General features: G+C 47.5%; 1 protein-coding gene across 10 annotated transcripts in view; it reads left to right on the top strand.

Annotated features, from left to right (window-relative positions):
• The window catches only part of LOC100484930 (splicing factor 1), a 12,936-nt gene extending 712 nt beyond the window's left edge, over positions 1-12,224 (top strand). Inside the window, exons 2-14 of one of the 10 annotated variants that reach the window (XM_034646630.1) lie at positions 1,211-1,339; positions 4,065-4,140; positions 7,177-7,329; positions 7,537-7,626; positions 7,942-8,125; positions 8,213-8,328; positions 8,435-8,542; positions 9,257-9,437; positions 9,704-9,981; positions 10,313-10,372; positions 10,489-10,668; positions 11,207-11,411; positions 11,846-12,224. In XM_034646630.1, coding sequence (XP_034502521.1) covers positions 1,211-1,339; positions 4,065-4,140; positions 7,177-7,329; positions 7,537-7,626; positions 7,942-8,125; positions 8,213-8,328; positions 8,435-8,542; positions 9,257-9,437; positions 9,704-9,981; positions 10,313-10,372; positions 10,489-10,668; positions 11,207-11,411; positions 11,846-11,881 — 1,796 coding nt within the window. In that variant the 3' untranslated portion in view covers positions 11,882-12,224. Of the gene's footprint in view, positions 1-1,209; positions 1,340-4,064; positions 4,141-7,176; positions 7,330-7,536; positions 7,627-7,941; positions 8,126-8,212; positions 8,329-8,434; positions 8,543-9,256; positions 9,438-9,703; positions 9,982-10,312; positions 10,373-10,488; positions 10,669-11,206 lie in introns of those variants that run through there. The other 9 variants (XM_034646626.1, XM_034646627.1, XM_034646629.1 and 6 more) reach the window with 9 other exon arrangements.
• The last annotated feature ends 6 nt before the right edge of the window (positions 12,225-12,230 follow it).

The following is a 12,230-nucleotide window of genomic DNA, read 5'->3' as shown; positions in this document are numbered from 1 at the left end:
GCGCGCACGGGGGAGGCCCCGGGCGGAGGCGCCACGGGGCGCGCGGCCCGGTTCTCGGGCCCCGAGTGCGCACGCGCGCTGTAAGGGGTGGGGGGCGGGGAGAGCGGAGGGTTGCTGTGCGCAGGCGCAGTGTAGCGGCCGGGATTTGTGGCCCGACTATAATCTGGCGGGGGTCTATGTGTTGCTTTCCAGACCCTGGTATAGGAGAGGGCTGTTGAGTGGGTTGATTTGGTGGACGAGGTGGTGGGTGTGCATGTCATGAGAGCGTGAAAGGGTCAACTGATGACGTGGAATACCTCCTTCCTGGTTCTAGAGAAGTCCCAAAGGCAGAAAAGTAGCAGTATCTTTTCTTTCTATAGTAAGGCAAGGTTTTCACTACATTGAAAGAAAGAGGTAGAAAATCCTCAGCGCGTGGTTGGGTCTGATGCACTTTTGGGGGGAAGGAATTTTTTCCTAGTTTCCATTTATCTTAGAGAAGTCTGATATGCTTCACCTTAGTTGTTGGGGCTTTCTCACCGGGAACTAGAACTGACTTGTGTGTAGCAGATGTGTAGGGAGTTTATGCCTCTGTATCGGAGGAGGAGGATTTGGCTGCTGTTGTATAACTTTTTCTTTGTCGGACTTTTGATACATTCTCTGGAAATTCAGATGTTAAGTGTCTAGTTGGCCAGGAAAATGGAATCCTTATCTTGGCTAAATTTCTGAAGAAAATAGTAATCTTGTAGAAGAACTGGGCTTTTTCACTTAGTAAAGCATAGTTTTGGTTGTGTTCTGGCCCTTTTAGAAAGGTGACTGGTGGGGAGTGGAGGTGAGAAGAATCCGCAGTTTCCCCAGTCTTGCTTTACCAAGGTCTGTTCATTCAGTATACCTTGTCTCCCCTGGGGCTTTAAAAACATTTCCGGTTGATGTCACATGTCTGGAACTTGAGGCATTAAGATATGTTTGCTTGTTTACATACTTCACAGTTTTTCTGGACAGATAAATGTGAAATGTTACCTTTTTCGGATCCAGAGCCAGGTACTCTTGTGGCAGCCATGTGTCTCTGACTTCTTGGGTTTGTGTTCATTTCTTTGCCATTTACATTTTAGGTCAAGTTCTCAGTTTCCCAGTCTGCTGAGGTTGTGTCTAGTATCGTAAATATCCTGAACTGCCTGTTAGTAGTTAGTTTGCTGGTTTATATTTGCATTTGATGGACTTTATCTGCCTTTAGACTTCCCAAGTAAGAAGCGGAAGAGGAGCCGCTGGAACCAAGATACAATGGAACAGAAGACGGTGATTCCAGGAATGCCTACGGTCATCCCCCCTGGACTGACTCGGGAACAAGAAAGAGCTTATATAGGTAAATATACGTTCTGCATCCGAATACGTTTTCAGATTGTTACGATTTATTCTGAGCAACATTTTATGTGTCATAAGCCTGAGACCTTAAAGTCTTGTTCTTTTGAGATGGGGTATGGTCAGGTGTACTTTTCACGACTTGACGTAACTCATCAGTTTTTACTCTGTAAGTTCTGCATTTGAAGCTCCTTGTTTTGGTCTGTTCGTGACAGCAGTGTTCTCCATGAGTGCCAGGAAGGTAGAGGGACCCACTTAGGAGTGAGGGTAGTCCCCAGTCCAGCCCCCCACCCTGCCCTTTTCAGCTGCTGTTCATTGCCAGTCGGTGAGGTGAGTGTCTTCTGCCTCTCTGGACACGGCCCCAGTGGAGAACACTGCAGGTATTATAAACTAAGTACCTTTTTCACAGCATGGCCTTTCACTATTTCATATTCCTCCCTCCCCTTCAAATGTGGTTTTTTACTTTTTATAGGTACTTTCTGAAAAGAAAAACTCAGTTTAATCAAAGAGTTGTCGTGAAAGTGTTGAACAGTGCACCCCTTTTTATCGTTTTGTTGAATTTAACCTTCAGCATCTTTTCTGGTTGGTCTTTGGAGAGCTGTCTTAAAACGAGGGCTCTTTTACTATTTACTATCAAAGAACTCTGCTGGGAAAGGGGTACTACTTGGATATGGAATGAGGTGGTAGGGTAAAAAAATCTTAACTGTTGGGAAATTTCAAGAATTAACAATAATTGTCCACAGTGTAAATGAAGTTAACCTCAAAATTACCTTTTTTCAAATACAAGGTTTTTAATGCAAATTTCACCTTTATTCATGTATCTGCAGCTGTCTCCAAAAAGTTCACTTGATAAACATTTCCTACTAACCAAATAAACATCCCCTTTGGAGTAAATTAGGGCAAAGGCCACCTAGGCCGATGAGGCTGTATCCTTCACAGATAAAAAGCTTCAAGGGTGCCATGCGTTATTCTTGAGGATTGTAATCTCTTACGTTTTTTAATTGCTGAGAGTTTTGAGGTGTTGGAATTGTTTATCTTGTTTTCACAGTACTAATATTTCTTCTTTCCCCACTGTTCCAATTTACTTCCACCCGCCCCCTTGTCTCATTAGATCGGCCTGGGTCTTTACAACCTTGTGGAAATGTCCTTAGTGGAATGATATTCCAAGAACACAAGCAGACTTAGAAAAGGGGAAAAGACAGACTTACCCTCTACATCTCCAGTTTTCTTCCTGTGCAGGGAGTTAATGTACTGAGCGCTATAATCAAAAGTGGATGGGGCCAAAGCAGAGGCCAGTATAGATTTTAGCTCCAAGAAAGATCACAAACTTTTGATTGAAGTACCAGCTATTTCCTCAGGTCACACCTCACATCCCTACAGTTCAGTTAGGAGGGCTGCCTGCCTCCATGAAGCAGACTTTCACCTTGAATTCTTGCGCTTAATACTTGCCTGTCAAGTCAGAAATTTTCTGGCGTAGAAGAGCTTAATGATCCACGTATCTTATCTTAATTCATCTTCTGTCTCTCACGGTACACACTGCTTTGTAATTGCCCCCAGTATCTTCTCTTGATATGAATGTGGGTTTTCAGTTCTTCGCAGTTAGAATGGGTATGTGGTGTGGCCCTGTGGGATGTATTTAAAATCAGAAGGATATCTTGGGTTAGATATGCATTAATCCTGTTCTGGAGCCAGCTCAACTTTAACCCAACCTAGTAAGACTTGCCCTTATTAGAGATGCCTGCTCACAACTCAGACGCTGCGAAGGTAAGAAACAGGTGGTTCGTTCTTCAGCTCGCTGAAGACTGTGGTCTGGCTCTGCACATGCCATTATCTTGAGAAGTCATCCGGGTAACATTTCCCTGGAGTCATTGAACTTTTGTGAAACCCTCCTCTCTTTTTCACATACAGCCTCATTTTGTCAAGGTCTAAGGGTCACACACATTCTCCTTGACCTACACTTTTCTATTTTCTATATCCCCTACTTTTACTCCCCTCATGAGGAGCAAGTCTGAGAACAGACTTCTTAACGTCTCAGTTACTGGTTTATTAAGGTATATGGATTGTCACTTAAGAGCCGAATAAAAGCAACAGGTATTGGGAGATCCTTATTAGTACGGATCTGGTTGTACAGAAGGAGTGTGTATAATAGGTTTTTTATGAGGTGTTGAATTGGTTATTAAATGTTTATGTGTTTAAGGAATTTTGAACCTGGTATCAATGAAAATGATCTTTGCTCAACTGGTATTTTTCCTTGTCCCATGTTAATTGGATTTCATTTTGGGCTATGCTTATTATTTAATGAAGAAAAATAAACTCTCAAGAGTCCTGCCCTCAAAGTAATTTGGTTGGGAACAGGGTATTGGTGATAACATACATGGTTTGTTCTGGGTGCCAATTGTATAGCAAGTCTCGGTGGGGAGGGAGAGGTGAAACACCTAATAATTGCTTTGATGTTAGCCTTAGTGAACAGTCTATACCGCTAACCCCTCTTCCAACAAACTGTTTGCTTCCTTAAGTGATAACCATTTTGAAGCGAAAAATACCTATAGATGTAAATGGACTCCTGCCGATAGGTGGTTGGGGGTTTTTGCCTCAATGTGTTCACTGATCAGTCGTCCCTTTCAAAGTCTCCGAGTTCTTCATGCTTGTTGTTGAGATTTGAGATGTTTTTTGGTAACATTGTCTTTTTTCCATCCTTTTTTTTTCTTTCCTAACCTGGTTTCTTCCAGTGCAACTGCAGATAGAAGACCTGACTCGTAAACTGCGCACAGGAGACCTGGGCATCCCCCCTAACCCTGAGGACAGGTTGGGAAACAGTTTTAACCAGCTGACAGTAACGCTTTTACCTTTTTCTCAATACGTTTTACTGGTGGCAACATATTGTGTCAGTTCAATGAAATCCTAGTAAGACGACTGATAATACTCTGACCATTCTGGGGCCTAGGGTTTAATTAGCAATCTATATGGTCAGTCGTCAGTTAGAAAATTGGAATGGAACTTAATTACTAGCAGAATAAAAAGTTACAGGAAAATGGACAACTTGGTTTCCAATTGGTAAGCATGTAGATTTTAACCTGATTTACCCACTCGTAGGGACAGTGAGGTGGCCCGTTAACCAGCCTTTTCAGTAACTGCTTTGGTTGAAAGCCTGGGGTGTAGCGCTTCCCTCACAGGTACACGTGCAGGGATTAAGGGTATTTTTGAGCATCACTGAATTTGAGCAGACCAGAAGCTCAGTCTGGTTAGCTCGTTGTTGCAGTCTTCCTGCTCACGGTTTTGAGATGGTTTTAAAATAGATGAGATTTCTAACCAGCTTCCTTCACTGCCGGTGAATTTTCCGCCTTGGCCATTGCCTGGGGGTACTGGGAGGGGCCAGATATTCTCGCCTGTTTTGGGAAGGCTAGCAACCAACCCTACCTAAATCACCTTTATTTTTTAAGAGTGTGGTCTTCAAACAGCTGTGGTCACGTCCTTTCAGTTTATAATTTCTCTCACCTTTGAAAAGTAAAAAAGTCTGAGGGAAATGAACTTTTTAACCAGGAATTTTATTGGCTGGTTGAACTTCGAACAGCTAAAATCTGGTCCATTTAATAGAAGGGCAGGCAGTATGCCTCCCTCTCCGTGAAATTGCTCTTAGTGCACGCAGCATAGTTGAAAACACTTCACTTTAAAAAGTAGTGTTTTTAGCTTTTATTACCCAATTAATGGCTTGTTAAATCAGGAAGATGATGTAATAGTTTTAGAAGCCACTCACTTATGCATCTTTCTGCTGCCCTTTGCCAGGAAACAAATTAATCTCTCCATATGGGCTGTTCAGTTTTACTTAATGAAATTTATTATTTTTTACCTGTAGATTTTGGTTGGAGGGTTGTGTTGTGTTCTCTCTATATATATTTTTTATTTTTTTATTTTTTTCAAGATTTGCATTGTAGGTTGTAGACCACAACTGTTGAGTGCATTTTTGGCCTTTTTCCCTTTAATAATATGTCTAACAGGTTACCAGGCAATTCCTCAAAAGGTTGAATTTTTAACAAACCTTTGCTTCCTGGAGAAACAGGATTAGAGTTTAGTTGATCTATATGATGCCTATTTCAAGGGAAGAAGTTGGGCCAATCTAACCTCTAGAATACTAGCTTTTGCCTTTTCACATTCACAGTTTGGGAAGAGATTAAACTGTTGTGAGGCTTTTAAGTGACCAATTTGGTGTACTGGTAAACCTTGTTTGGTTGGTTAGCCAGAAATGCTTAATTCTAGACAGTTATGGGGTGGGAATTAGAAATGTCAAGCATGTTAGAAATAAAACCAGAGCAGTTTTTTTTTTTTCTCCCTTGTATTCAGTTTGAAAGAGGGCCTAATGCCTGATTGGTTTTGCTTTTGAGCCCAGGTTGGAGGGAACTGCATGAGTTTCTACCTTACTAAGGTTATTTCCTAAGAAGGTGTATTTTCAATATTAAGCCACTATGCTATTTTGATGTTGCTTAAGTTGCACAGTTAAAAATGTTTTAAAAATCTCTTGTAGACTTAAATGTATAAGATGATAGTCTAATGAGCTGGGGTATGTTTGTTTTTGTTCACTATTACTGGATTGTGTTAACAGTTTATATAAATGCTAGAAACGGAGGTGTCATTTAGCCGTCATTAGCCATGAACAAACCTGACCTTTTATTCCATCGTGTGTGTAACGTGGTATGACATGGTTCCCTTTAGGCTGAAGACAGTGGGAGCAGCCGAGTTCAGTCCTTGCTCTCCAACTAGGCAAGGTTCTCTCAACTAAACCAAGGGTATAGGAGTCTTGACTACTTTCAGGATGTTTTTTTAATAACCTGATCCACATGGTCTCTTCCCTTCTTGCAGCTGCTACTAAATTTTCATTCAGAATATCAAGCTATGGTCCTTTTTGTAATCTCAACTCAGAATTCTAGGAGTGTAACTTCTCTTTTTTTATTACCGCAAAATCCAGCTGTGGTAAACTGACCATTTTATCATTACTATTTTTTACTTGTAGCAACAGCATTTTACTCCTTAAATAAATGAGAGAGAGAAAATCTGCTTTCTGGACTTGTAAACTCTGGTGGAGAATCCTAGGTTTTCCCCTTGCCGTTTGCAGGTCCAGACCCTAGACAAGTACTTGACCAAATCTGCATTTGCAGCCTCTAGCAGAAGCTGCTTTAGCACGTTAACGTTTTTCTCTACCCAGACTCCCCAACCTCGAACAGCCAGAAAACAGGTTGACTCCTGGGCCTTGGAAACAGCCAGCCAGGCCATTGAAGGAAAAGCAGAGACGAAGCCTTGAACCATCTCTCTCCATTGTGGGGCCAAGTAGCTGCAGCAGCCTTGAGTCCCAGTTGCATTGGGTTAAAGAGCTCATACTTCCTATGTGGCAGGGGTGCAGACACTCTTCCTGATAGGGCACGAGCTCTGCAAGAGTTCACATTTTACCTAAACTTGGGGTTTCCGTGGTTCATAAAGTTGTAATATTGTACAGTTTTTTTAAATGAAAAATTCATACTTGGCAAGAAGACTCCAGAGGATGATACTGTCCTTGCCATTTACAGTCCAAAGATTTTCCCCTAGAAGGACAGACTTTTTTCTTCTCAACGCTTAGAAGCAAGATCTTTTTTTTTTTTTTTTCTTTCTCACACACACCCCAGTCCCCCTAATGCTAAGCCAGCTTTCATCTCCCCATTCCACACGATCTTGAGTAGCACACGTTACGGTCGGTTCCTCCGAAGAGTGTTGTGTTAGGGTCTGAGAGGCAGAGGGGCTGGGGAAGACTAATTTTAGCCCATGTGGGATGAGAAAAGTGAAGGCAGAGCAGTAATAGCGGTCTGTTTCCCACAGGTCCCCTTCCCCTGAGCCCATCTACAATAGCGAGGGGAAGAGGCTTAACACCCGCGAGTTCCGCACCCGCAAAAAGCTTGAAGAGGAGCGGCACAACCTCATCACGGAGATGGTTGCCCTCAACCCTGATTTCAAGCCGCCTGCAGATTACAAGTAAGCAGGAGGCCTAGGTTGTCCAGGCCAAGGGCATGTACAGATCACGTGTGATCTGGGAGAACTAATTTGGTACTAACGTCGCGCTGCTTATCCTCAAATCATGCATAGCTAGTACACGGTGGCAGGGTTAGTTCTAGAAGAGCTGGGGATTATTTGTGTCTTCTCTCAGAAACATGCAGAGTCCATGAGTCTTTTCTTTTTTAGACCTCCAGCAACACGGGTGAGCGATAAAGTAATGATTCCACAAGATGAGTATCCAGAAATCAACTTTGTGGGGCTGCTGATTGGGCCAAGGTGAGTAACTGCTACCCTGTGGGTTACATGATTCCTAAGAAACTGAAACATACCGGTCTTAGGCCCAGCTGGGTGCCGTTGATGGCTCACCTTCCTGCTTTTGGTGGGAGTTCACACTTTTCTGTGAGGAAAATCTCTTCAACCCCATTTTACTCCAGAGAACTCACATATTGAGGATTGGTGTGGCTGCCCTTAACTTAGAGATCGTGGAGCTCTTGGTGGGAAAAAGTAACTCTCTGCACTCAAGGTTTCCTGCCAGTGTGATCAGAACTTGCCTGTCAAGTCTAACGACTCAATTTTTTCTGTCCCTGATAGAGGGAACACCTTGAAGAACATAGAGAAGGAGTGTAATGCCAAGATTATGATCCGGGGGAAGGGGTCTGTCAAAGAAGGGAAAGTTGGCCGCAAAGATGGCCAGATGCTGCCAGGAGAAGATGAGCCACTTCATGCCCTAGTTACTGCCAACACCATGGAGAATGTGAAGAAAGCTGTGGAACAGGTGAGGCAGCCAGAAAGGAAGCCTCTTGCTAGAAATCTATGGTGGCCCCAGAGCTTTACATAACTGTGCCCGTTGCATCTCCACTAGATAAGAAACATCCTGAAGCAGGGTATTGAGACCCCTGAGGACCAGAATGATCTACGGAAGATGCAGCTTCGGGAGTTGGCTCGCTTGAATGGGACCCTTCGGGAAGATGATAACAGGTGTGTGATCGGCTTAGAGTGCAGAGTGTGCAAACCTGAAGAACCTGTGGGAGTGGGAAGCTTGGCCATAGCCCTTGAGATGACTTCCCCCCCCCCTTCCTGACAGGATCTTAAGACCCTGGCAGAGCTCGGAGACACGCAGCATTACCAATACCACAGTGTGTACCAAGTGTGGAGGGGCTGGACACATTGCTTCCGATTGCAAATTCCAAAGGTGAGGGCCTGGGGTTGTGGTTTCTTTATAGCCCGTGGTGTTCAAGACATTTCTTGAGCGTGTTGGTTGGTTGCTGGTAACCTTTGGACCCGAGAGAAGCTTCCTTATGTGAATGTGGTCTGTAATGGTGTAATGTTAAAGCCCAGAATGATTAGAAGTATCTCATGCTAACAGCTGTATTTTGTGGCACATCCTTGAGTTCAGGAAAACTAGAAATTTCCATCCTGAGTTATAAATGTTTGCACTGTGGCTCAGTATTAACTACCTTTGAACTGCTTAGGATTGGTTTCAGAAGCCATCTGGATTTTTGACCATTTTTGAACCAGCACTTGATAGCAACATTTTTCTGGTTTTTTTCTCCTTTGGAAAACCTGGCGGGTGCTCTGGTCTTGCATAGACTTTCCTTGTCTCAAACTGGGAATGTAAGATTTGATTAGAGTTTGCTCTTGGGAAGAGCCTGTGCTTTCCTGGATCGTGTGGCTGGCTGGGTGCTCTCGGTCTTCTCTGTTGTGGCAGAAATCCACGTGGTCTCCCACATGCAGAGCTGGGTGCAGAACTGAGGACTTGATGAGATGATTTTGAGGAACGGTTAGAAAAGATGATTGAATTCCTCAAAACTCTGTCAGTTCTTCAGGATAGAACTTTCCTTCCTAATAATGAATTTTTCTTCCCTTCTCGCGCTCTCTTTCTCCGTGTCCCCTGTCCCGCCTTCAGGCCTGGTGACCCCCAGTCAGCTCAGGATAAAGCACGGATGGATAAGGAATATTTGTCCCTCATGGCTGAACTGGGCGAAGCGCCTGTGCCGGCATCTGTGGGCTCCACCTCTGGGCCCGCCGCCACGCCCCTGGCCAGCGCACCTCGGCCTGCTGCTCCCGCCAACAACCCACCTCCACCGGTGAGTTTCAGGGGCTGGTTCTTAGTGTCTGGCCCCCCCATTCTCTTCCTCAGAGACTGGGGGCTCTGGCCAGGTGCTTCGGGTAGAGCACGTTGACAGACGTGGCTGGCAACATTGTTCTTCCGGGTGTCAGGATGTTTGGGGATCTTTCACTTTAGGAAGATCTTGTCCTTGTGTGTTTTCCGGTCCTCTTGGCAGAGCCGAAAGAACAGTGTTGCCAGCAGGGGGCGCAGGCGGGGACGTTGGCGGGAAACGCTCTCACGTAGTCTCTCATGTCCACCACCCAGAGCCGCCCACCTTGGATGAATTCAGGCCCTTCAGAGAGTCGGCCCTACCATGGCATGCACGGAGGTGGTCCTGGTGGGCCTGGAGGTGGCCCCCACAGCTTCCCACACCCATTACCCAGCCTGACAGGTGGGCATGGTGGACATCCCATGCAGCACAACCCTAACGGACCCCCACCCCCTTGGATGCAGCCGCCACCACCACCGATGAACCAGGGCCCCCACCCACCTGGGCATCATGGCCCTCCTCCAATGGGTAAGTAAGTGTCAGACCAGAAACCTTGGGGCTTTGGGATAAGCAAGGGTGACATCAGGTTGCAGTGAACCGGAAGCAGCTCCCAAAGTGGCTGGGTATTGCACCAGGTCTCTTGCCAAGGTTGGGGCTTCAGAAGGAGCAAGACTTCATCCTGGTTTAGGAAGTGATTTCTGTGTGGGGTAGACACAGGCCTACCTCTCAAAGGCAAGGTTCCAGAACTATTCTTAGAAGAGTAGTGGTTGCAAGCTGTGTGAACCAAATAAACTGTCGGTGGGGACATCTTCCCTGACCAGTTCAAATGTCCTGCTAAGTCCCTGCTCTTTCCTTCCATCAAGATCAGTACCTGGGAAGTACGCCTGTGGGCTCTGGGGTCTATCGCCTGCATCAAGGAAAAGGTAATGCGGTCTGTCATCTGCTCACTCCGGGGTGTGCCCTGGACCTGGGAGTGGGGTCTGTGTCCCCAGTCCCTCTTCTCCCCTGAGGCCTCACCCTTGCCTCCACCGACATGCAGGTATGATGCCACCGCCGCCTATGGGCATGATGCCGCCGCCGCCGCCGCCTCCCAGTGGGCAGCCCCCGCCCCCTCCCTCTGGTCCTCTTCCCCCATGGCAGCAGCAGCAGCAGCAGCCTCCGCCACCCCCTCCGCCCAGCAGCAGTATGGCTTCCAGTACCCCCTTGCCATGGCAGCAAAGTGAGTGGAATATTTTGGGCTTGTGGGGGTGGGTGGGACGGGGAGGTGGGGCTGAGAGGAGCAAGAGAACCTCACAGCTCACAGAGGCAGGCAGACACCCAGGGAGGAGATGCTGCTCTCTGCTGGGGGTGTAAGCAGAAAGGGCTTTGTGGCCCCTGGGGGTCTTGGGGAAGAGAGCTGATGTTTGGCGTGGTTGTGTCTGGGGAGCAGTTTTGGGGGACCTGGAGGGAACCTGACATCGTAGGTAGAGTACCAGAAATCCAGGCTATCACGGGGTGGGCTGTGTGAGCTGCCGGCTGCTGGCTGGCCCCGGGCATGTGTGTAAGGCCGGGGTGGGGAGGGTGCCTGCATGCTGCGGAGAGGGATGTGATTGGGGCCTGAGAGACTGCAGGGATGGGATGNCCCGCCCGCCCCCCACCACCGTACCGCATGCCAAGCAAGGAGCAGGCGCCCCTCGCCCCCCCATCCCAAGGCAGCAGCCGCAGAGAGCCGCGGTGTGCCCCCGCGCGTGTGACCTTGGGCTTCTTTACCACCCCAGATACGACGACTACCACCACGAGCGCTGGCACAGGGTCCATCCCGCCATGGCAACAGCAGCAGGCGGCTGCCGCAGCTTCTCCAGGAGCCCCTCAGATGCAAGGCAACCCCACTATGGTGCCCCTGCCCCCCGGGGTCCAGCCGCCTCTGCCGCCCGGGGCCCCTCCCCCTCCGCCGCCTCCGCCACCTGGTTCCGCCGGCATGATGTATGCCCCGCCCCCTCCTCCTCCGCCTCCCATGGACCCTTCTAACTTTGTCACCATGATGGGCATGGGGGTGGCGGGCATGCCGCCCTTCGGGATGCCTCCAGCTCCCCCACCGCCTCCACCACAGAACTAGACTCGGTTTTTTAAGAAAATATATATTATATATAGAGAGAATTGGTCTCGTTTAAACACACGCCGAACCTCACCATATGGAGCCAGACATTGGGATGCACGCATGTGATTTGTGTGCACGCATGTGTGTGTGTGCACGCACCGGGCTGGGCCAAGCGACTGAGGACTCGCTTGGGAACGGGCAGGTGGTAGTAGGGGCGCCAGCTTGGGCTCTCCTGGCGCCCCGTAGCATCGAGTGTCTTCTTTGTCTTCTTTCTCTCCTCACCCAACTCCCTTTGCCTCTCCCCAAACCGGGCCGCCAGGATCCCTCCCCGCGGCGGCGATGGCCCGAGCCATGAGAGTGAGGACTTTCCGCGCCCATTGGTGACCCTTCCAGGCAGACAGCCTCAGCAGCGCCCCTGGTGGACAGGATGGTTCGGCAAAGCAGCCTGAGTTATTTTTGTGGACGGAATCGGAACACGCTGGCTCCATATCGTGAAATTTTTATTAATTTTTTTCTTTTTCCTTTGTTATTTCCTTATCTCTTCCTTTCTTCAGACTCCGTCCAAGGAGATGCTCTTCCCCGATCTGCTGCAATTAGATTCCTTTCCTTTTTCTCCATTCCTGTTCTCTTCCCAAGGAGAGGAGGGAGCAAATGGTTTTAGGCGCAAGCTTTGGCCATTAATGTCAGGTTATTTGGGGGGGGGC

This window comes from Ailuropoda melanoleuca, chromosome 16 (assembly GCF_002007445.2).
Source record: "Ailuropoda melanoleuca isolate Jingjing chromosome 16, ASM200744v2, whole genome shotgun sequence".
Taxonomy (NCBI): domain Eukaryota; kingdom Metazoa; phylum Chordata; class Mammalia; order Carnivora; family Ursidae; genus Ailuropoda; species Ailuropoda melanoleuca.
Note: the sequence above shows the minus strand (reverse complement) of the source record. Positions and strands in the feature narration are given on the sequence as shown.